Source organism: Sodiomyces alkalinus (genome assembly GCF_003711515.1).
Source record: "Sodiomyces alkalinus F11 unplaced genomic scaffold SODALscaffold_2, whole genome shotgun sequence".
In the NCBI taxonomy this organism is placed as follows: Eukaryota; Fungi; Ascomycota; class Sordariomycetes; order Glomerellales; family Plectosphaerellaceae; genus Sodiomyces; species Sodiomyces alkalinus.
Window position 1 is genome coordinate 6,296,423 of NW_021167080.1, and position 23,781 is coordinate 6,320,203.

Consider the following 23,781-nt stretch of genomic DNA (forward strand, 5'->3'; position numbering starts at 1 on the left):
AAAAAAACCCCCCAAAAAAAAGGGCTGACCGGGGGGGAAACCCGCATCATATATGGACGAGGGTTGTAGACGAGGGATACAACAACTTTGTGCATTGAAGGATGAAAAAGGATGCACTTCCCATGAAGTTCCGAGTAATGCCTTTCGTAAAAGGCTGGGTAAGGTAACGGACGTGAGGTTCAGGATCAAGGTATTGATCCAGCGCCCCCGCCCCCTCGGGCGTGGATGCATCGGTGAGTTGGGTCGACGAAGAGTGGAAGCATTCCGTAGGTACGTACGAATAGTAGGTTGGCCCAAGCAGTTGAGCCTGAGGTAAGGAGTAAGGACAGGCGGGATGGCGTGTGACAGTGACAATGACAGAATGAGGATAGCAGATGGCATGTTTCTCATAGGTACCTAATTCGGTAATTCCATCAGTTCCCCCACGCCTGCTAGTCAGCCACTGCAGCCAGCCACCACACATGTCTATCCGTACGTCGACCTAGACACCTTATGTGTTATCTTTCGACAAGGTGTACAGGATGCCCACCTATCTCCTAGAAAGTCAGGTAGAACAATACAACAATCCGGAATATATTCGTAGGCGCTGAGATATGTAACCTACCTATCCAGGTAAGAAGGTCATGGATGTACACACATTCCGATGAATTGCGTGATGTCAGCACGAATGCGCAAATATGCGAATAGCAGACCTACAACGTACCTACAACGTACCTCACTTATTAATAAGGTACTCACTTGTCCCCGCACTTGCCCTTGTGACATTATTGTCGGTGTGTGCCAAATTTCCGTGATGGATGAAAGGGCCCCTTTTTGCCTCCCCTCCCGCCTGCCAAGTCTCTAGCTTACTAACAAGATTTCTTACTCACCTAAGGTAGGAGACTATATATAAACTGATATCTAAGCGCGAGGCTAAGCTAAGGGTAGGTATAGGGGGGTGGCTGGGAAACGTTAAGCTAAGGGTAGGTGTGGGGCTACGTGTTAATTAGTCGAATAGTGGAATAGTGGAATACCGGAATAACGGTATAGGGGAAACGTTTCTCTAGCTATTATAAATCGCGTTATAACACGTTAACGTGTTATTCCCCTCTTTTTCGTAGCGTTAACATTAGTGTATCTCTTTCCTTTCACCACTACTCTATATTTTTATAGAGAGTGTTTTTATACAATTACTATTACCTTCTATTAATACTTTTTTATTTAACTATATTAATTTAGTTATCTTCCATATTAACTTTAGGTATATTTTCCTATTAGAATCGATTCTTTAGTGTTTTATATTTCCGACCGCGTCGGAAATAATTAGGAAACGTTTTAGAAATATTTCTAACCCTCTTTAAGATTTCTCCTATAGGCGTCGCGATAATACCCTTTAACTATAGAAATATAGAAGTATACTAGTAGTATACTAATAGGGAAGATAGTAATAAACGGGATACAAACCTACTAGAATTTAAGACGGACGGTATAAGTGTACTAGTTAATCTAATATATAATAGTTTGCTAATACTTTTATAAGACTAGTAAGGTTATCCTAATAGCGGGAGAGGTATACTACCGCTTTATAGAAGAAGGCGGCGAGCTATACTTTAATATAAGTATTTTCCTATTCACGAAATAGCTATAAGGCTTTAACTAATTTATTCTATATAACGCTCTAAATTTTCCTTAATTAGTGTACTAAAGAAATATATCTATAAGATATACTACACGTAAGCCGCGCTAAGTGCTTCGGGCTCCCTTAACGCTTATAATAATACCCGTACCGCTTAATATTACTGATCGATATGGAACCTCGCCCTTAGTATTAACGCTTAGCTTAATATACCTTATAAGGCTAAAGCGGTGGCTAAAAATATATATCTTCGTAATATTCCGCGAAATAATAAAGGAAATATAAGAAATATTTTAGAAACGATTCCGAACCTATTTAGAAACGCGTGCTAATATATCTATTTTACTAGCCCGATATCCTTTATATAAAAATAGATCTTTTCGGCTAGCGGGCGGAGGAATATTATAAGGCGTATATAGAGTAAAACTCTATTAGTCGTAGTATATTCTATTTTATTTTTCTATTAGTATCTTTCGCTAATAGTATTTATTTTATAGGCTGCCCCCTCCCTTACTACGACTATCTTTATACTATCTAGGCTAAGTATCGCTATAATAATATAGCGGATAGTAAACTAGTCTCGGGTAAGTTTACTACTATTTATAAAATAAGAACTAATAGACTAATATTTATTTTGCTAGATTTCCCGGACGCTATTTACCCCCCTCCCCGTAACTATTAGGTCTTATAGGCCCGTAATACTACTCCTAATAATAAGGAGTAAGTAGTTATTTAGGAAACGTTTTAGAAACGTTTCCGTTACGCCGGGGTTTCGGTATTTCGGATTTCACAATAATAATTAAGCGTCTATAAAGGCGTTTTTTTATAAGATATAGCTTTTTTTTCTGTAAATACCCTATAATAATAAGAAGAATAATACCGATAACTAAAGTCTTCTTACCTATCTAACCCTATTATCCTAAACGAAATAAGAACTCTTTTTCTAGTTCGATCCGTTTTAGCTTAAGCGTGAAACGCCGCTTATCTTTAAGCCTTCGCCTCTTAACTTTAGCCTCTAATTCACGATCTTTTTAAGCTATCTCGCGTTTACGCTCCTTTATACTAAAAGACCTCTTTTTAAAAGATAAGGAAGCTTATAAAGCTTAGATCTAATCTAGGGTAGCCTATTAATAAAGATTACGTGGATTTAGGCGTTAACTTCGCGAGTATCTTAGAGGGACCCCGCTTAACGATATACTCCTTATACTACGTGCTAGAGAACTTTAAGAATCCGACTCTATATTGTTTTAATCGAATACGCTAAAATCTTTAGGAGGGTTAAGCGGTGACCTCGAAATTAATCGGCTATTTAATATGATACGGCTTCGCGACCGATCACGAAATTCCTCCTTTTATTTAGTATTAGTCTTACGTAGTTTTTTTTCTAGAATACTATAAGGTTAGTAACTCTTCTACTATATACTATATAATAGTAAAGCTTACTTTTATAACCTAAGTAGTTATCTACCCGGCCTCTTATACTAGTATTCCGCTATAATCCTAGGACTTAAAGTAAACGCATCGTAAAATCTCTTAAGATAAGATTCTAATTATAATCGCGATATCTATTAGACTTAGTAAGTAAGTTTAGTAGAACTTAATCTAGACTTACCTATTAATTACTTTAAGGATACAGATATTTCGCCTAGTCTATAAGTATAAGGCTTAATATATAACCTCGACTATATTTAAATTATCAGTAATTAGTGCCTAATCTTTAATAGGAATACTTAAGGTAGCTCGGTAAAATCCTATAACGATATATAGAAAACGTTTATATATCGCCTAGTTATAATATTAGGGAAATCTCCTTAATAAATCGGTTAGTTTTAGTTACCTTACTAGAAACGTTTCCTAATTATTTCCGAATTATTTCCGAATTATTTCTAAATAGTTCTAATTCATTCTAAATCATTCAGAACTATTCAGGATCGTTCCCGAATTATTTTTAGATAATTTCGGGGTAAAACTCACGGCTAATCTGATTATATAGGTTATTATAATCCTCTCGAGTCTAGTATTCTAGTAAACTTATAAGGATTCGGTAGTATAATCCTTCCCCTTATTTTAGGTTACCTCCTAAAATACTTTTAACACCGCGCCGAAAATAAACTATATAGAGTCGTATATAGCGAGTTACCTAAGTTTCCTAAGGCTACTTAAGCTAATACCTCTCCTAAAGGTATTTTCTAAAGCCTTAAATCGCTAGTAAAGCTTAGTCTAAAGTTACCCTAAAAAGACCCGTGCTATAGAGGTATTTTTACTAAATTAGGATAGTATACTTATCCTTAAGGATCCGGAAGACTTACCGAAATATATAGAGATATATCTCTATTATCTCCGAGTTTATATAGCACCTTATTAAAGGGAGTACTAAAATATATTAGAAACGATTCGGAAACGATTTAGAATTATTTAGAATAATTCAGAAACGTTTCGGGAACGATTCGGGAATATACCTCTTTCTAAGTTTTAACTATACTATACCTAAATAATTTCTTTTTACTCTCTACCGCCGATATATTTATAGTTAGTATTAACGAAAAAGGAAGTTATATTAGGGAACTTCTACTATTTTGCCTATTCCTTAAAGAAGTAGATTACTATATAGTTATATCGTGATTAGTATAAGTCCTGGATATACTAAGATATATTATTAGAATCTTTTTAGTAACTATAGGTAATAAGGTAGTATACTTATATATATTCGTTAATTTGCCTCTTTTATCTATTCTAGAGTTAAAGCGAGACCTCGACCACCTTAAAGAAAGAGGATAATTTATTACTTATAAATAATATACTGAAGGTAATCGGTATTCGTAAGGCTAGTATAAATATCTATAATCGTCTTCCTTTTAAATTCTACCACGAATTCTCTTAGTTTAATCGATTTAGAGAATATATTTAGTATAGTAGTTAGTTTATTAATTTTCGCAAGCACTTAAGTAATACTATTAACCACTAATAGGGGGGCTTTTAAAGGCGGTAGGGGAGGGTAAACGTATATTTTATATAAGGTTATAATAATCCACGGCGTTATATTAAAATCGTATAGCACGAAAAATCGAAATTCAACGTTATATTTTCGCCGTTGATTTTTTTTAGGTCCCGCGATATATACCTTATCTATATAAAAGAGTTAGGGTATAAGTGGATAGTAGGTTTTAAATCGTTTCTAAATTATTTCTAATTTATTTCTAAATGATTTCGGGATAATTTCGGGAATTATATACTATATATCCTTTATTTTCTGCGGTTTATCGTGAAAAAATAGTAGTTCTTATTAGGATTAGCTAGTATTCTGTACACTATTACATTAAAAGTCTATCTAATAAGGTCTATTTAAGGGTAAAAGACTAAAGAGATAATCGCGAGAAAGTAATAACGCGTTACTTCGCCTAGTAACTAAGACTAATAACGTATGCGATATTATTAAAAGTCTATAAGATACTATAATTAATTAGAAATAATTCGAGATAAGGTAAATACCGAAAATATAATACTTATATAGTAGATACTAGAGTCCACGACTAGAATATGTATTTCTTCCCGGTCTATATAAGTAGTCTTTTTACTAAATCTTCCTTTTACTGCCTAAGCCTATCTATAATAATATTAATACCTCTAATTCTTAATTCTAAACGCGTTTTATTTACCCTAAAGCCTTTTTGTATATAGTAAGCTCTATAACTTCGGATCTTCGGGCACTAATTTAATTAAGGAGCTATAGTGTTATACTCTCGTGATAGAAATCTAATTCTAAAAGATATTAGTAAGCTTTACCGCCTTAATAGGTATAAGTATAGCGGAAAATAGGTATATCTTTAAGTATAGTATTAGTAGCCCGAAAACCTAGTTATTTTCGAGCTATTTTATACTGGATCTAAAAGAGGTTAGTAATTAAGAAAATAAATAAAGGCATAATATACGATTTTCTATAAAGACCTTTTCTCCTTATTATTTAAATTTTCTACTAGGATAATAACGGCTACCCTAGTAGGTGATATTTAAGGTATCTTAGGAATTCCGGCGGTATATAGGATATTATCAACTTATATAGCGCGAGAGCCTAGGGTAAGTCTTCCGTTACTATATATAGCGGTAGAGATTAAAATTAGGATATTTTCCTCCTTTAATAGAATCTAATCTTTATAAGTAATACGTAATATAAAATAGTAGTTAGTAAATACTTACTTATTTAACTTAATTCCTTTAAATAACGTCTTATAGTAGTCGGCGACTTAGATAAAGTCTATAAAGATATAGTCTTTAATTCTTATTTTTAATAAATCCAAGATTATAAAAGTCGTCTTCCTATTCTTCTAGGTCTTTAACCTATTCTCGCGGCTAAATCTTATTATTAGAATCTAATTCCGTGTACGAAGTTATCTCGAATCGTTCCTAAATCGTTCCTAAATCGTTCCTAAATCGTTCCTAAATCGTTTCTGGCCCGTTTCCGGCCTATTTCCCTTCTCTTCATCTATTTATCACCACCTCCTACTCTACTTATTACCCCTTACTTATTTACCCCTTATATTAATACCCGATACTTTAGGCGTATACGTATATTATATAACCCAGTATAGACCTTACCCTATAATAACCCTTAGCTTAACTATCTGCCCCACCGCGCCCTATACCTACCCTTAGCTTAGCCTCACGCTTAGATATCAGTTTACCTATAACCTCTAAGGTAGGCAGTGGTCATTATTTGACGATTCGATACCCGCCATGATAACATCGAGATGCAAGAGAGACGGGTATTTTTCGAGGTGGGAGATCTAAACCTAATTAGCGGGACGGGGTTAAACTTGAACATTGAGCCTACCTATGGAATATGCATAAGATGGAGATACTGGCATTACAAATACGTATTAGATGCTGCTCGCTGTCCATATAATTGTTACATGTATTGGGATCCGTTCGTCTTCGAATTGCCCTTCAAAGGGCACAAGTTCAGGTAGGTCCCTAGGTACGTCCTTACTCCTGCATGCATACATATGTAAGGTGTGCTCGTCCATTGCGCCTATTCGCCTAATAATCGTACTTTGATAGATAATGACCCAACAAACAGCGTACGTTGTATGTATGTAGCTATGGTGCTTGCAACCAGGGGGTCCCCAGGTTGAGGTATCCTAGCACCCCATAGCGCCGAAACCCATAGCGCCGAAACCTGGCCGATGCCCGGGCTACTCCTCCCGCCACCCGCAATATGCACCCCGATGAGCAATTTCCCTTTGCACCCCCTACCCCACTCCATAAAGCAAACGGTTGATGACTGTGTTTTTCGGAGATCAGATCGCATCCGCGAAGGCCGTTACCTCACCCCCTCGTCCAATGAACAACTAACTCGTACTGCTTACAGCGTACAAGTGCATGCATTGTGACGCCTTTTCTTCTTACCTAATTAACCCACCCACCAACGATTCGTACCCAGTCACACCTCACTCGGGTATATCCAATCCACCTCCCACCACAACTCGACGCGGCGCCCTCTCCGACCCGACTGACCGTTGAGTGTTTTCCCAGCGTTCCCACCTTGCTCCGCGTGGCTTTTTGGCCGTATGTCCTGTTGGGCCGCCTCCTCTTCGCCCTCCCCTTCGCCCTCTCCGAAAAACCCACCCAGCACCCTGCTCTTGGTCTTTTTTTTTTTTGTCCTTCGACTTGACCCTGTCTAGACCCGGCTCCACGACTTGACCGGAGCCAACTCGCATTCACACGCAACTTTTGCGCATCTGTGCAGAGTACTCCGTACAACCCAACGTACTTCGTAGATACGCTACGGTACCTCTATACCTTAGTATCTGCCGTATTTTCGTTACCTACCGGTACCCTACCTTAAACCTCCTGCAGCCTCACATTTCTCTATCAGCTATTTTCTATCTCCATTATTAGGTATCCTTTTACATTTTTACATTTTTTTCTTTCTTTCTCAATTTACGTCTAATTTTGTCTTGTTATCTCCGCCCCCTCCTTCTTCCCCCCTGTCCCTTCCTCCTTGCTGCTTCTCCCCCGTTTTGGACCCGAGGCTAGCTTATCAAGGTACCTTACCTTATCTGTCTGTTCATCCTGGTCGGTACCTCCTTCCCGCCAACCTTGGCCTACGAGCCTTGCATTACCCTCAACAAACCATCTATCAAACCTCCTCTCCTCTCTTGCCACCCCCCTTTCTCTTCGGCCATGGGGTCTTAACTGAACTCGGAACTAACAATTCCAAAAGGCATCGCGACCTCATCTGATCCTCCACGCATTGCACAGGATACCCTTCCTTGTTCGAAAGTCACAAGGGGCGAAACAAGCCCCGGCAAACCCAGAAATTGCTTCAGGCTGCCATTCTCGCGAGCCCCAACCAAACGAGAATCCATCATATCTGCGACTCGAAGAGAACCGAGTCGCCTATCTTTTTTTTTCTTTTTTTTTCTTCTTTCTTCTTTTCTGTTTTTCTGTGTAGAGCCGCGGCTATCGGCTTGCTCCAAGAAAACACTTGATGTTGGCCAGTGTTCCTCCTTATTACGCCCACTAGAAAACAGAATGTCGCCGCCACCGAGCGCATCCTAGCTATGACCTCTCGGACCCCGATGGGCGTCCAGCCGCGACCGCCTCAGCGAACTTTGAGCAGCTCGGGCTTGACGGTCCAACGGCCTACGCAGCAGCGCGCCCTGTCCGCCCAGTACCTTCCCCAATCGCCCGCCCGCAAGGATAATTTTATCGACCTGACTACCGACGCCAACGATGCTGCCGTGGCCCAGAACCGCTACGGGACCGCCCCCCGAAGGGGAGGTTCCCGCCTCAAGCTCGAGCTCTCCTCGAACAACGCGCTCGCCACTTCTTCCCAGCCTATCCTGGCCGAGTCACCCCAGTCTCTCACGCCTTCACGGTCTCTGTCTGTCAGGAACGACTCCTCCAGCCTCACCGACATGAACTCCCCGGCCTCGTCCAAGTCCCAGCCCATCGACATCGAGAACCTCCCGATGCCTATGCCGAAACGTCGCCCCAGGTTCGTCGTACCCGCTGCGCCCCAGGTACCCCCGACCACAACGGCCGCCACAGCCCCGACTCCTAAAAAGGACGCTCGGCCGAAGCCCTATACCATGGAGGTTCCGCCCGCCGCTCCCCGGTACCTGTCCTTGCACCGACCGAAATCTGACGCGACCAAGGCGGCATATGGAGGTGGACTCTCCGCCACCAAGGACACGCGTGAAGGGGGAGCGGCCGACTTTTTCCCCTGGAAGGGGAACCACCCTGAAGACCGGCTCTCCGATTCTGTCATCAAGCAGGGCTACTTCGATAAGGCACCTGTTTCCCAGGCCGAGACCACGTCCGCGAAGAGCGCCATCTTCCCGGCCTTGAAGAACAAGAACGGCCTCAACTTGCTGTCGAGCATTTTCGTACACGTCATGAACCAGCGCAAGTATAACGGACAGATCACCACCCCGTCTACCTTTAAACCACCGCCCCGCGTCACCCTGACCGATACTAAGAGGGAGATTTGGATGCGCGACCTGGCCAATCCGGCCATATCTCTCCGTCGCCTCAGCCGCACCATTCCCCACGGAATTCGAGGGAAAGGCCTCCTCGACCATTGTTTGAACAAGAAGGTCCCCACTGAGCGAGCCGTCTGGCTCGTCCGCTGCGTGGGCGCCAATGATCTTAGGACCGTCAAGCGGAAAGGGGTCAATGGCGCCGTCGTCACCGGTGGCGAGATGAAATGGCTTCGGGACTGGACCTTCTTCGTAGAACAATTTGTTGAGAGTGTTGTCGCCGCGTTTGGGGACCCGGACTGGAAAGCCAAGGTTCAATATGCGTGAGTGATGAGCTGCTAGCGCCCTTTTCCTTTTCCTTTCTTTTTTCCCTTTTTGTTGCCATCTTTTCCTTTCCCTTTTCCTGCACTAACTCCTTCTCGTCGTAACCACAGCATCCGACTCGCCACTCATCTATACGCCGAACACCTTGTGGATCAGGATCATTACATGGACTGGCTCGTATCGGGTCTCGAGAATAGCACCCATGCCAGGTTGCCCATGTGGATATTGATCACTCAAATCTACTGGAAGGACCTGCTCCAACTGCGGAAATACGGCCGCCGACTAGCCACCGCTCTCTTGAATCACCTTAACACTGTACGTGGCTCTCGGTCAACATCGACTCTTCATGGGGAGGCCCGAACTAACCAACCGACACCATAGATACATAACGATCCCGATCGCGACATCCTCGCTTCGTTGTCCACGAAGCTCTCATCCTTAGTGATCCCTCTCATCTCATCTTATCCCCATAACTTCTTATCCCCCGCTGCGTGGCTCAAATGTCGGGACGTCCTATTCGCATCTCTCCCTATCGACAGTGATGCAGCCCAAACCGCCTACAAAAACTTGAACTTACGAAATGAGAGGCTGGTGGCATCGACAAGCAAGTCGGAACCGGCGAAAAGACAAATACTGATCAAGCACCTGGACTCGACCTACCACTCCTTTCACGCGCCAGAACTTGCCGCCACTTGTTGGGCTGTCGGCGAAGACAAAGCCATGGTCGTGCGGACGGTTCTCGAGTGGTCGACCTCTTTCCACCGACCGGGCTTGGCCAAGGTCTATGTGGCTGCGAATCTACTACGTACATGGGCCGCTCTCGATTTGGACGTCACCTCGTCTGTCCTCGACTTCCTCGATACAGCTCCTCCCCAGGCATCGTGTTCAAAGCGGCTCTTCTACCAGCTCGTTGGCGAGTTGGTCCGGAGTAGCGTCTTCAACGTCCATCGTTATGTCGTTTGGACTATGACTCGCGGGATCTTAAGGCAAGCGTCCGATACAGAACCCGACGCGTCCTGCCCCTCTCGCTTACTAGTCGACCTCCCGCTACATGCCCTGAACTCTCAGTCGAGACGAACACGCGCAGACCTGCTGCGCCGCGCCGGATATGACGTGGCCGGAGAGGCAGACGATATAGGGGCCGCCTTGAAGCATATTCAGCACGCAATTGGGATACCCCTAGATCCGCAAGATCCCTTGGCACAGCGAAAACCTCTAGCCTTGGGCAAAATTTGTCGCGCTGTCAGCAACAGTAGCCGAGCATTGCAAGCCGAGGTTGGGGCGAGGATGGCCCAGCTGTCGAGTTCCAATCACGTCAGTTTTCACATGTCTCTGGCCGCCTTCAACGCCATCCGCTCTATTCTCGAGGCCGCCCAGGATTTCGCGATGTTGGCCACAGTTGTAAAATCAACGATCGGGAGAGCTTCTGACCCTGACTTATTGGCCTCCTGTGCGGACACGGTTAACTTGCATCTCCCTGTTTTTCTGGCCCTGGGCGTGGCAAGGGACTTGTGCGACCTCCTTGTGGGAAAGATGCGCCTGTTGGCCAGCGACGACCATGCCATTCCTCCTCGCGTTATTCTAATGTCTCTGGTGAACTTGACGGCGAGGATTCCGGGATTTTCGAGCACCGCTGTTCAGTTGCGCCAAGAGCTCCAACAACGAGATCGCGGGATAGCGATCGATGCCTGCTCTCCGGTGTCCGATACGACGGCCGCCGCCCGGCTGCAGGATTCGGAAGGCGAGCTGCACGACGAGATCGAGAAGCTTCTGTCAAGCGGCACTAGCGTTGACCGACCGACTATGGATCGACTTTTCCACACGGTCGTCAGCCGGCTTGAGAGGTGCTGGGGAAAAGATGTCGACAAAACTCGCGCCTACAGTACGCTGCTTGCGAGACTCCGGGTCTTCGATCCCTCCCACTTCGACGTGCGCATGACGGACTGGGTACATCATGTTAGCACGCTGCGGTCTCGACCGGTGCTTGCAGACATATACCCGTTCCTCATTAGCTTGGGCTGCTTATCGTTCTCCATACTTATCACTACCACCTCAGTTGATGCGAACAAGCTGGTGGGAAGCACCGCACGACAAACCGGCTGCACCTCGACGTACATGCAGGAGGCACTGCTGTTAGCCATGAATCCTCTATCTCCCAAGGCTCCGATGACGCCGGAGGAGGCGTACCGGTTCTATATTCAGCAAGGGGCTGTGCCGCAACAGCACCCGAAAGAAGTGACTGTGCTGGTCAGGAATGCTCTGATCGAGTACTCATTACTGCTCCAGCCAAACGCAGAGACATCTTCTCAGCGCCTCCTGGCCGACCCGAAAGTCCAGGACCGGCTTCTCGACTTGCTTCGACTGCTCGTCTTGAGCGACTCTCCTGCTACGGCGCAGATTCTCGGCGCCAAAGTGGCGGACGCTCCCCACAGCAGCCTGCTCGCCAACATTACGACCAGGCTTCTCGCCGGGGGTCAAGACCCGGATGCCCCAATGAGCTTCGAGACGGTTCTGGAGATGGCGAACGATTTTTCACTTCCTTTTTGCCAGCTCAAACTATCCATCGGACTGACATCGAACAAGGCGACAGGGGGGAACGGCGAGAATCAGGCACCGTCTCGCATCGACATGCTCTCCAAAGCCTTGGATCAAGCGGTCGACACCAAGAACATGATGTGGACGAGTGTGCTCCCTTACCTCAGCGAGGAAATCACCGAACATCTCCGGAGACAAGCCCAGGCGCGCTTTCTTTCCCTGTTCCCTTCTCCCAGGACGCCATCTTCGTCGGACACGGCTCCAACCTCAACGTCGGGTCCCGATGTCCTGTCGACGGAGACGGTTCGCCTTTCGGAAAGTTTTCTGTCCGTGGTAGAGTCGATCATCCGTGGTCGACCTGCGCTGAGGGTGTCGCTTCTCAATCACCCCATGGTGGAGAAGCTAACAGAGCTTTGGGAGCTGCTGTTCACAGGTGGCGAAAACAGAGAGCTCCGAGCGGCGATTCTCTGCCATTGGCTCCCTGCGCTGGTCAAGTTCATTGCGCTGCATACGGCGACAAACGAGTCGGCACCAGCAGCTAATTCGACTGCCGCTTCTAACGCCGCCAACAATGCCAATACGGTAAAACCACCGACGACCGCGCCCGCTAGCGATGTGCGGGCGCGCATGGTCGTGGCTCTCGCGGGCGTGACGCTCGAACTCGACAACCTGAGTGCCGAAGAAGACCCGAAGACAGAAGGCCTTCGCGAGTCCGTTCTCGACTTGGCCCTCGTCCTAGTCGACAACCTACCCGAAGAAGGCCGGCAAAAATGCATCCGGGCCGTGCTGACCGGTGGAAGTCTGCAGAGCCCGGTGACGTCGGATGCGCGGCTGCGGTACCTCTTCAGTTACACGCGACGTTGGATGGAGCAGTTTGTGCTGGCTCATCGCCTACCGTCCAGCGGCGGCGGCACGGGGACGACGCAGGTGGCTACCCGGCCCAAAGTGCCGATTAGTCTTCAAGGCTCGGAGAAGCTGACGCCATACGTGTTTCGACGGTGGGAAATGCTCAGCGAGCCAACGCCGATTGTTGGCGAGAACGACACGGCGCTCAGCCTGTCGTTGTTCGAGGCCATCAAACTGCAATGATGAAGTGATTATGGGGGGGAAACATCATCTCATACAACTACCCTTTGGCTGTAAGATGAGTGTAGAAGAGCAGGAAGAGAGCAACCCATTGAGTACCTCACGAGCGGCGGAAAGCGGCATTATGATTTAGGAAGCGATGGATGCATGCGGTAGTGGTATTCGGCAAGGGACTTTTGTCGATCCGGGCCTCCTCTTCAAGGCAATTTTATCAGGGGGGAGGGGGATAGACCATGTTTACAGGGTTTCGGCGTAATATATTTGTAACTACTCGATGACGACAGGCTTCTCGCCCTACATTTTTTTCTACGGCGTGGGTATGGGTTTCGCGGGAAACATTTCACGAGGATTCCCAAAATACGATCACGATGGCTCTTTTTCACGGCTTCACACTAGACACAACGAAACCTCGACATGGCACCATACGATTGAACGACGGTGCACCTCCAGACGGGAATACATACTTGATCGATGAGGACGCCTGTCCTTTTTACACCGGATCCCAGCCAGACCACGGATGATTCAAGAAGCACGAAGGTTCGTTATCTTTAGAGATATTTGAAGACAATATCTTCGCATCGCGCGGCACAAGGTCGCATCAGACACGGAAAACGGGAACCCAAAAGTCGGAAAGCGCAGCAACACGCAATGGGGCGTCAGCAGCGACTTGGAAGACGTAGGTGCCATCATAACTGGGGACCCCCTTTTCTTGGTTGTTTTTGTTTTGCTCCCCGAACCAGCAAAAGAGAAGACTGAGAAGTGGTCCTTAACTACGCTGCCAAGGTAACCGAACGCCCTCGCAAGAAAATTCGCGTACAGGGCTTTTCCGCAGAGAGAGCGCCGTCGCCCTGCTTTCCACTCTCCCGACTCCATGCGAAGAGGACGGAGAGAATTAGAAAACACCAGACGAAAGAAAATGAAGAAACAAGAGCACAAAGCACAAAGCCGCGCAAAGGAGACAGAGCAGGCTAGTATACAAAGAAAACGCAGTATTCAGACGTATGACAGTCAGTCCGTCGCCAATAGGTTTCAAACCTCGAACGAAAAAGAAGAAAAAAATACTCGCAGTCCCTCATTACCGGCCAAGCGTCATTTCAGATTTGAGCGATTTCCCCCCCCCCCCAAGCGGGGGGCTCTCGGATCCCTCGGCGGGAGGGAGGGAAACATACCACTAGTCGTCGTCGAAAATCTGGAAGGTGTTCTGTAGAATGGTGTCGATGGCCTTGATCTGCCAGCCGGCGTCGGCAATGCTCGTGCTCGGATCGCTTCCCATGAGTGTGGGGCCGAGGATCACTGCCAGGTTATGGCTGTTCATGCGGTTGATGTGCGAATTGTCCATGACCCTGTGGAGGTGCAGGGTCAGGGCACGCATGGTGGCGTAGTTGGGATCGGGGAGGCCGTTGATGATGGCGTGTAGCGAGTCGCGGCGCACAATGTCATCTTCGTGTTCTATGGCAGTGTCAGCAGAGACGAAGAAGAAGAAGAAGAAGAAGAAGAAGAAGAAGAAGAAGAAACAGGGAAAGGAGAAGAAACGTACTGGCTGCCTCGATCAAGGCGGCATGTTGCTCCAATGTGAGCAGAGGGTCGGGGAGATCGCGGAAAAACTGCTTCAACAGGCCCGTAACGCTGTTGACATCGTGGTAGAAGTTCTCCGGATTCCTAAAGTCGAGGGCGGGATTGCTCGAATCGGTGTCGAACATGTTCTTGAGCTTGTTGATGTGGTTCATGGACCCGGACTGGCGATAGATGCCCTCGAGGCCGAGGCCGAACAGGTCGACGGCCTGGATGCACTGATAGACCACCATGGGCACGGCCAACCCGTCGCGCTCGTACAGCTTATTTAGGGGCATGCCGAACACTGGCCTAGAGGGTACCGGCGAGCCCGAGGGAGGCGGCGACGGACGGCTCTGCTGCGCTTGCGGTGACGCCTGAGACCCGGCACCGGCCGGAACGACCGGGGCTTGTGCCGGCCTAGGCGATCCCGCTGGGGGGTGCTGCTGCAAAGGATTGGCTCCTCCCTGCCACGCCTGGTACTGTCCTTGGGACGGTGGTCCCTGGGCCTGCTGCGGATGTGGGGGTTGGGGTTGGGGTTGGGGTTGGGGTTGGGCGAGGGGAGGCGGCGGACCTTGTGTCGACTGTGGGGATGGGGCCTGCTGGAAAGGAAGCGCCCCGAGTTGCGGGGGTCCTTGGGAGCTCGCCGAGTTTGAGTACGTGGCCGACGGGAGAGCAGAGTTGCGAGACGGCGGCCCCTGCTGCCGACGGAGAGAGGGATCCCCTGCCGGGGGCATGCTGTTGCCGTAGCTGACGCTCCTGCTGTGGGGGGAAGACGGCGGGTAGTTCTGGTGCGCAGGGTGGGGGCCCGGAGGCGGCATTGGACCGGGGGGTTGGAATCCTTGGCCCTGAGGAGGACCACCCTGGGGAAAGCCGCCATGGGGTCCGCCATGAGGTCCGCCATATGGCCCGCCGGGAGGGCCACCCTGAGGTCCGCCCATGGGATTCTGGAACGTGCTAGATCGGTTAGGAGGGGGCATCTGCTGTGGTGGACCTTGTCCCTGACCCCCAGGCTGTACAGGAAATTGGCCACGGGGCGGTCCCCCCCTGGGCGACATTTGCGAATGTTGAGCCATCTGGGGGGGCTGCTGACTGTAAGGTTGCTGCTGACCCAGGGGTGCTGGCTGTGGCTGTGAAAGGACCGGGTGCCGCTCATACTTGAGCTCTCCCTGTTTAGGGGGAAGCCTGGTGTGGTGGCTCGCGACGAAGTCGTTCAGATCCCTCTCGTTGTTAACAGCGAGTGCAGCGTCCCGCAAGCTGCGGGTGGCAGGCGGCTCTCCACTCTTGCCCCTGATCGGGCTGATGGTCAAACCGTTGCTGAGGAGCAGCTTCTCACTGAACGAAGCTGTGTAGATTATTAGCAAGTCTGAGAGGACCATCCGGAGGGGAACGGGGAACGGGGAACGGGGACCTATACCGAACTTTTGGAGCTGCAGCGTCACTCCAGAATCCGTCTCCTTAACCAACTCCTGGAGAGCCTTGATGGCCTCGGGTCTCGTCCGGGTGATGAGCTCAGACCGCTCGGCCTGGAGATGCTGGACCTTTCCGTGATAATCCTGGTCGGCGCCCTGTACTTTTCGCAGTAGATCCTCCTCGAGGGCCGGACCGGATTTGGACTTCAGGCTGAACATCTTTCCGCCCTGGCGGCTGGTGTCTCCGGTACGGACCCGGTCGTACTCCTCGGCCAGGGAGTCGTATTTGGTCTTGGCCTTGCGCAGCACGGCCTCGAGGTCGGCGACGCGCTGCTCGGGGGCGAGGCCGTTGGCCTTCCACCCTTTCCTGCTCCGCTCGGCGACGGCGGCCAGTTCCATCAGGTCGTCGTGCATGGCGTGCAGGGAGGCGGCGAATTGCATGCCGTTCTCGGCCATCCGCTCGTGGATGTACATCATCTCGGCGTAGGACTGGGCAAAGGTTCCCTGCCTGTGGTCTGGTTGGGACATGACGTCGTGGCTCAGGCGCGCGAGCTTCTTGAGGGAGGTAGCGTGGGATTCTTCGATGGAGGAACGTTTCTTGAGGAAAAGGGCGAATTCCTGTACGGCAGCAAGCAACGGCAAAGAGGCGTCAGCAATCGGGGCCTGCCTGCGCAGGAAGAAATGGGAGAGCCATCACAGGCGGGGGTTGTCGGGCACGTACCTTTGCGGAAGCTATACTGGCTTTCAACTGATTGAGCATGGTAGAGATACCGATCTAGGCTTCTGTCAGCGTGCCTGGCGCCTGTCATGGCCTCAAGTAAAGTTCGAGTTGGGATTTACCTCTGAGGAGAGGACCTCTTGCACATATGCAGGCGCATCGTTGTTGTCCTTTGCCGGAACGGGAACGGGGGCGGGAGAGGGAGAGGGAGAGGGAGCGGGAGCGGCGGCAGCAGAGGGGGCGACTGTAGAAAGCGGCGGCTGTACTGGGCCACCAGAGCCCTCATTACCAGGCGCTGTATCTGGTATCCCATTCTGGGGAGAAGTCGCCGGAGGAGGAGCAGAAACAGAGCTGGTTGGATTCGTTACGGACATGCTGCCGGTTCTGTCGTGTGTGGGTTGACTTGAAGCGAGCTGCTCCTGGGGGGCAGACGTCTGAAGGTCGGGCATGGCGAGTGAGGAAGCGAGACGGATCAGGGGTCAAATCTCTTTCTCTCTATCTACTTATTTCGTCGCTGGCAGTGAAAAGAAGAAAAAAGAAGGTGATAGCGACACAGGTGAAAATCGGGTTGTAGGAAGCCGGCACCGTTGCGCAATTGTGTATGGCGCTTCAGGGTTTGTTCGTACGACGTGGTACCGGGAGGAATCATGCAAGGACGCGATCAACGAGAGAGCCGACGCAACGAGGTCGGGAATAGGAATAGGAGGGGAAGCGAGTGTCGTCCAGTCTTGGGGGTTTGTTCGACCGCCAACGTTTTGCGGGAGTTGTTTCCTGCCGGGCGTTGGCGAATATCAGGGGTAGGCCGTTGTTCAAAGACCGAGATGCCCGAGCTTCGCACGTAAACAAGAATGAATGGTATCGGATGCGAGGAGGCCGAGGAGGTAAAACGCAGCTAGGTAAGTTACGGGCGGGCGAGACCTTGCGCCGGTCGACTGTAAAGGCTGTGATAAAAAGAGCAATTGAAGGGGGGGGTATTTTTATTTGCCCGAAGAAAGGCAATAATGTGTTGAAGGATTGTTGGCAGTGCTGCGTGTTGCGTTAAGTTGGATTGAGGGTTGGTTGCGTATTGTGTTGCGTGGTCGTTGCTGGGGCGGGCTGTGATTAGGTAACGTGTACATCATAATGTTCACACCAAATTGAAGAACTTCGAGACATCGCGGGCCGGTAATAAAAACTCCGCAATTCGCCCATTCCACGTCGAATCCCTCTGGACGGATGTACAGACAGACGTAGCTACGGAGTACCTAAGGTAAGGTACCTTGTCGTCGAGACGGGGTCGGCAATAGATGTAATTTAAGGCAATTCTCGAGATATTTTTTATTCTCGAGATATTTTTCATGATATAAACCCTTACCACACTCTCTATTCTCTCCACACATTTGTCGTCTTGTCGTCTTGAGACTTGACAGACATGGATGGAAGAATCAAGATGCCTTTAATACTTCGTCCCTCGCAAAGATTAAGCTAAGTACACTACAAGTACAGGTAATTAAGACCCACGTGCCGTCGATCACGCACTTCGGTGTGTCAGAATCCTACTACGACCCTCCGCATTCTGTGTTCCAGGTCCGTCTCAGTTTCAAAAATTTCGTCCTCGTTACGCCCTCGCTCTCCAGGCTGTTCCGTCCTTTGTAGCTCGAGTGTCCTTGACGGGAATGGTGGAGTCACCAACTACCGAGTACAATGCAACCTCATCCTGTCTGTCCCGAGTCCCCGACTTCTCTGCCTTCATGAACCGATCGATTATGGGGCTTTCATATTCAGCTTTGACGGCGAATCCTCAAGTACCTTAGGTATGACAACGGTCTACGTATATTCTAAACTTCTTAAGGCCTTTTCACTTTGCCAGACGCCGAGAAAAAAACCAAGCCATACACAGTGAAAGATCACTCGGCATTAAGAAGAAAAAAAGGAAGAAGAAAAAAAAGAAGAAGAAAAAAACCTCGCTTTTCTCAGTAAAACAACAACGCCAACGGCTTCTTCTCCGCTGCGTACCTCTCCTTAAACTCCTTCCGTGTCAACCAACGAGCCAGTGGCAGCATCGTGTCTTTCATGTCCATGACTCCGCGTTTCTTCCCATCAATGTGCGACACATCCACCACGATGCGTTCCAACTTGGCCACCGAAAGGGCTCCTGAGAGGAATATATATCAGCCATGCCTTTTCCGTTGCCACTGAATGGAGCATATAGCACATACCGTTGTCCACCAGGTCCATTAACCGGGCAGGTGTGCCCACCGCGATGCCAGTCCGATGCGTTTGCAGAAACTTGGTCTGCTCCTCAATTTTCATGTGCTTGGCAAACTGTAGAGGCCGTCAGCAAGACAGACAGCATTATAACATTACACCATTGGGCCTCTCTAAAGACTCTGGAACTTACCAGCTTCGCCACCTTGCTTTTCTCGCCTTGAAACTTCCTCGCCGCTCTGTTTTCATGTCAGCCTCTCCTTTTCACCTTTCACCTTTCACCTTTCCCACCGGCGAATTGGACCACACAAGTGGGCTTTTCTCCATCTCATACCTCACTAGATCGGCAGCTCGCAGGCCGGCCCCCGTCACAATAATGGTATGGGGGCTCCCCTTCACCTCAGGCGCGGTGCTTAACCTCTCAGGCCTCTCCGCGAACTTTTCGAGAAACGCCGCCAAGTTCTCCATGGTCCTAGGACTCTGCCAGGATGTCGTGTCCATAATGGCGTTCGCTACGATACCTTTGTCAGCCAAAAAAAAACAAAAAAAAAATGTATAGGTAGGGGTTAACTCTGGATAGACGCGATGAGACGTACCGGATATTGTGAGATCAGCCACTTCGATCGAGCTAAGATCCGAGCCAAATCTGGTGATCTTCTGCGCCGTATAGTCGGCAAGCAGCTGACTGTCCATGACCGCGAAGGACTCGTTGATTCCCGCCTCGACGTTCAGAAGGCTCTCGTCCACCTGATACGGAGACTTCTTCTGTTTCTTGGGCTTCCGTGAGCCCTCTTCGCTGGGCGCAGCTCTCTTCTTTGACTTTGACATCTTTAGACCGACTGGACGTAAAGCGAGCCTCTTCTTCCTGTCCTCAGTCTAAGTGATTGGATATATCGTAGTAGGCGTCGAGCTGTATCCGTCGTGTTTTACACGTGTAGTTCAGGTATATCCGTATTTCGTCCTCGACTTGAGATGGAGGAAAGTCCAAGTGCAAAAAGTTGAAATGTTCAGTCCAGGATAATGAGACACCCTGGGTACACCGTACATTTGACTTCGCCCTCGTAACCGTAGACGTTGCATGTACTCCGTACATGGTACGTCTCAAGGCACGCTAGAGGCGGGGCATAGCGGAGACTGGTCAAGGAAAAGGGTCTTGCTAGCGCCAGTTGAAAAGGTTCTGCCGCTAGTCACCGCTCACAGCATGCTCAATTTTCTCTTTTTCTCTTTACGCTGTCCCCGACACTCTCGAGGTATCTCCACTGTGAAACGAGTGAGGTCTGGACTGAGCTGCGTCTCCTCCCAATTCAACTTACTTTCACCAATCTCACTTTGAGAACACAACTCAATTACGTCCCCGCCATGGCAGAAAAAAGGAAACGGTCCGAGGCCGCCGAAGGCGTCAAGTCCAAAAAGGCCAAAGCAGCCAAAAAGCGGCCGGAGCCCAACCCGCTCCCAGAGGGAATAGAAGTCGTAGACGACGCAGTCACGCAGCCCGAAGAACCAAGCAAAGAGTCGTCAAAGAAGAAGAGCTCGAAGAAGGACAATAAGTCGCCCAAAAAGCCCAAGACCGCGGATGAAACAAAGGCCGGAGCGGAAGCCGTCAACGGCGCAAACGGCGAGGCAGAACAATCCGGGACGAAGAAGAAGACAAAGAAGTCGAAGAGCAAGAAGAGCGACAAGAGCGAACCGAACGGCGACGCCCCAGCCGAGGCCGAGGCCGATTCCGAGTCGAAGCCGGATACCACTGGAGAAGAAGACGGCGACGCCTCGTCAAAACCACTCTCCAAACGCGCCCTGAAGAAAGCCAGGAAAGAGAGCGCTGCTGCTGGCGGTGAAGCCGACGAGAACACCACCACCGCCACCGCCAACGGCAAAGCCCCGCGCCACATCGTCTTCGTCGGCAACCTCCCCTTCACCGCCAACGACTCCACGATCCGCCAGCACTTCGCCGCCTTCAAGCCTACCTCCGTCCGGTGCCTGACCAAGGACGGCGTGGAGGGTACGTGTCGCGGTTTCGCCTTTGTCGAGTTTGGCAACCCGGCCCACATGAGCACATGTCTCGACAAGATGCACCATACTTCTTTCAACGATGGCGTGTCCCCGGCTAGGAAGATCAATGTTGAGCTGACGTACGTTTTTTCTTCTTTTTTCTTCTTCTTTTTTTCTTTTCTTTTCTTTGCGGTCTTTTCTCATCCTTCTTTCCCTTCCGAGAGTAAACAACGAGTGGCTAATGATTCCTTTTTGTATAGTGCTGGCGGAGGTGGCAGCAAACCGGGCCGCAAGGAGAAGATCAAGCAGCGGAACGAGAAACTGGCAGAGAACCGCACCAAGCGCATTGAGAAGGAGAAGGACGGCAAGAAGGCAAATGCCACAGGAGAGGATCAGCATACTGGCATGCATCCTAGTCGCCTTGCCATGATCTCATGATAAACGAGGGACATTTCCCAAACTGGCAAGAATTGAGTTGGCGTTCGAGGGATCTATTATTGTATTTTGTGACCGTCATGCAGTAAAAGTTCTTGGAATTCAGCTAGACATGGGATTTCGACCTTTCCCATGGACCATGAATGGATTTTTTTCCTTATGTCTCAAGGTCAGAGATACCCTTAATGACACACATTTGGAGAGACAAAACATAAACCAAATCAAGTTCCCGAAGACCTAACTAGAAAGACGAGAATTTAAAACAAGGCCGGTAACCCTTTCCCCTAAACCCGTTATAAAGTCCCCTGGGGAAAGCAAGCAGGACAAGCAGAGCAAGGAGACAAGCAAAAGACATGTGCTACCTACAGAAAGAAAAAGCAACGTAGCTTGGGATATCCTTATAATAGTGGGTTTTGCGCGCGATCCGTTTAACGTGCTGCCTCCAAACCTTCCACCTATCCCTCTGTTTATGCTCCTATCATCTCCTCTCCTATGCAACCGGAGAAAATCAGAACCACGGTTGTTGCTATCGTATCTTCCAATCACGAATTGCGCGCGCGCATAAGATCAGGGGAGCCTAAGCAGGGCTGCCTTTTGCACACATCTCCACCGAATAGAGTCGGTCGTCTACTAAGCCAAGATGTTGCCACCAAGCAAATCTAGAGTTCTTCCGTTCCTAGCACATGGTTGCGGCAGGTTTGGGGGTATGGTGCAGACAGGTTTGTACCTGCCAGTTATGTGGCGCGCGTAGGATATTGTGCAAAAAAAACAAAAAAGTGAAGACGGAAAAAAGACCAAACATGGGTTCTTTACAGAATGCTGCACTTGGCCTTTTTCGTCTTCTGGACCTGTGGGCGGGGATTCAGGACAGCACTATACATGGTCGTTAGTAGTAGAACGCTTAGAAACAAGACAAAGGGAGCAAAGAAAAGAAAGGCAGTTGTCAAAAAGTGAGACAAGAAAACCTACCGAATCGCCTCGTCAAAGACGCTCTTGAGGTTCCGCTGTGTGAGTGCAGAGCACTCAAGATATTTGTGTGCCCGAATCTCCTTAGCACAGATGAGGGCTTGGTCGTACGACACAGGCTCCATGCGCTTCTGTCGCAGAGCCTCCAGGGTGCCGGGGTCTTCTCGGAGGTCGAGCTTGGTGCCGACGAGGATGATGGGAATGTTCGGCGCATGGTGGTCGATTTCGGGATACCACTGTTTTCGTACCAGTCAGTATTACACGTCGTCTCCTGTCAGCCGGGGGAAGTCGTCCAGCGCCTGAATCATACCTTGGCTTTGACGTTGTCGAATGAGGGAGGGCTGACGATGGAGAAGCAGATGAGGAAAACGTCGGTCTGGGGATAAGAGAGGGGTCGCAATCTGTCGTAATCCTCCTGACCGGCAGTATCCCAGAGACCCAGGCTGATCGGCTTCCCGTCGACCATAACGCTCGCGGAATAGTTATCGAACCTGTAGGCGACGGACGCGGTCAGACAAGATTCATGTCGGAGATCGGGGGATATTTTTTAAAACTGACACCGTGGGAATATATTCGCCCGGGAAGGCGTTCGTTGTGTAGGAAATGAGAAGGCATGTCTGAGGTATTCGGGTTAGCGACGAACGTAGGGACCAGAGAGTCGATGGTAGATGGAATGCGAGCGTTGGGCTACCTTTCCGACGGCACCGTCACCGGTCACGACGCACTGTAGGGAGAGGAAAAAGAGTCAGCTTGGAACGTTTGCCAGAAAATGACCACCCAGCCGATGGTTGGCCTCACGGTCCCCCGGGGGAAGGTAACGAACCTTAAGGGACTGAACCCCCGGTTGAGCCATTTCGTCTACTTCGGTCAGATGCGACTTTGATGTCCTTCAGCAACAGGAGCGATATTTTGTGCGGGGCGGCGGTTATGTTCGTTACAACGTTTCGTCCTGGTCAAGGATCGATTGTCGGGAATCAGGCGATGGTGGAATTAGACGATGGTGGAATTAGACGAGGAAACCTGCCAGTTGATGCGGAAACTTGCAGCGCCGGCGGTGGTGGTGGGGGGAGGCAAAAATTGCGGCAAAGTGCTTGATTCGCGAGGTTCCTCTCAGAGGAGGTTGGGCTATCGAGCAAAGCCGCCAAGACAAGGGGGTTAGGGACCGGGGGATAGCAGCTGGTGCTTGATTAGCCGAAAGAGGAGGGGGTTAGTGAGTTGCCCGAGTAAGTTGCTTGGGCGAGTTATCGACGTGGGAACAGGGGAGGAAGAAAAGAAGAAAAAAAGAAAAAGAAAAAATAATAGAAGAGACGGAAATTCTTGAGATAATCGCTGCGAGAATCAATGGTGTGGAGGACGAAAATGAAGCAGCCAAAGTACGAAGTAATAATGCAGAAACAAGCCCAGGAGTTAGGAAAGGAAGGAGTCCGGCTGGCCAGGTTGGGTTGTGGAGGTGGAGGTAACTGTACGTATCAAGAGGCGCCC

At 49.1% G+C, this 23,781-nt stretch overlaps 6 protein-coding genes across 6 annotated transcripts; 3 read left to right on the plus strand and 3 right to left on the minus strand.

The window, feature by feature from the left end:
* Positions 1–7,766: 7,766 nt before the first annotated feature.
* On the plus strand, positions 7,767–13,524 carry SODALDRAFT_377383 (hypothetical protein). Its single transcript, XM_028614904.1, has 3 exons — positions 7,767–9,419; positions 9,531–9,735; positions 9,802–13,524. The coding sequence occupies exons 1-3, from the start codon at positions 8,176–8,178 to the stop codon at positions 13,042–13,044; spliced, it is 4,692 nt and encodes a 1,563-aa protein (XP_028469532.1). The 5' UTR covers positions 7,767–8,175; the 3' UTR covers positions 13,045–13,524.
* A 688-nt stretch (positions 13,525–14,212) lies between these two features.
* On the minus strand, positions 14,213–16,764 carry SODALDRAFT_322803 (RhoGAP-domain-containing protein; the record flags this gene model as incomplete). The annotated part of the gene is made up of 3 exons (XM_028609755.1): positions 14,213–14,490; positions 14,579–16,622; positions 16,726–16,764. The coding sequence occupies 3 exons, from the start codon at positions 16,762–16,764 to the stop codon at positions 14,213–14,215; spliced, it is 2,361 nt and encodes a 786-aa protein (XP_028469533.1).
* Positions 16,765–18,674: 1,910 nt separating this feature from the next.
* On the minus strand, positions 18,675–19,881 carry SODALDRAFT_343571 (hypothetical protein; the record flags this gene model as incomplete). Its single annotated transcript, XM_028613130.1, has 5 exons — positions 19,506–19,881; positions 19,244–19,421; positions 19,103–19,148; positions 18,921–19,026; positions 18,675–18,856 (listed from the first exon to the last, which is right to left on the minus strand). The coding sequence occupies exons 1-5, from the start codon at positions 19,735–19,737 to the stop codon at positions 18,675–18,677; spliced, it is 744 nt and encodes a 247-aa protein (XP_028469534.1). The 5' UTR covers positions 19,738–19,881.
* Positions 19,882–20,263: 382 nt separating this feature from the next.
* Positions 20,264–21,603, plus strand: SODALDRAFT_331507 (hypothetical protein). Its single transcript, XM_028611468.1, has 2 exons — positions 20,264–21,038; positions 21,159–21,603. The coding sequence occupies exons 1-2, from the start codon at positions 20,269–20,271 to the stop codon at positions 21,334–21,336; spliced, it is 948 nt and encodes a 315-aa protein (XP_028469535.1). The 5' UTR covers positions 20,264–20,268; the 3' UTR covers positions 21,337–21,603.
* A 466-nt stretch (positions 21,604–22,069) lies between these two features.
* Positions 22,070–23,329, minus strand: SODALDRAFT_127909 (ras family protein). The gene is made up of 6 exons (XM_028606677.1): positions 23,123–23,329; positions 22,991–23,023; positions 22,858–22,916; positions 22,610–22,790; positions 22,303–22,535; positions 22,070–22,206 (listed from the first exon to the last, which is right to left on the minus strand). Exons 1-6 carry the CDS (start codon positions 23,150–23,152, stop codon positions 22,143–22,145), a joined length of 600 nt encoding a protein of 199 aa, XP_028469536.1. The 5' UTR covers positions 23,153–23,329; the 3' UTR covers positions 22,070–22,142.
* On the plus strand, positions 23,107–23,467 carry SODALDRAFT_127932 (hypothetical protein). Its single transcript, XM_028606678.1, has one exon. It carries the CDS (start codon positions 23,182–23,184, stop codon positions 23,392–23,394), a length of 213 nt encoding a protein of 70 aa, XP_028469537.1. The 5' UTR covers positions 23,107–23,181; the 3' UTR covers positions 23,395–23,467.
* The last annotated feature ends 314 nt before the right edge of the window (positions 23,468–23,781 follow it).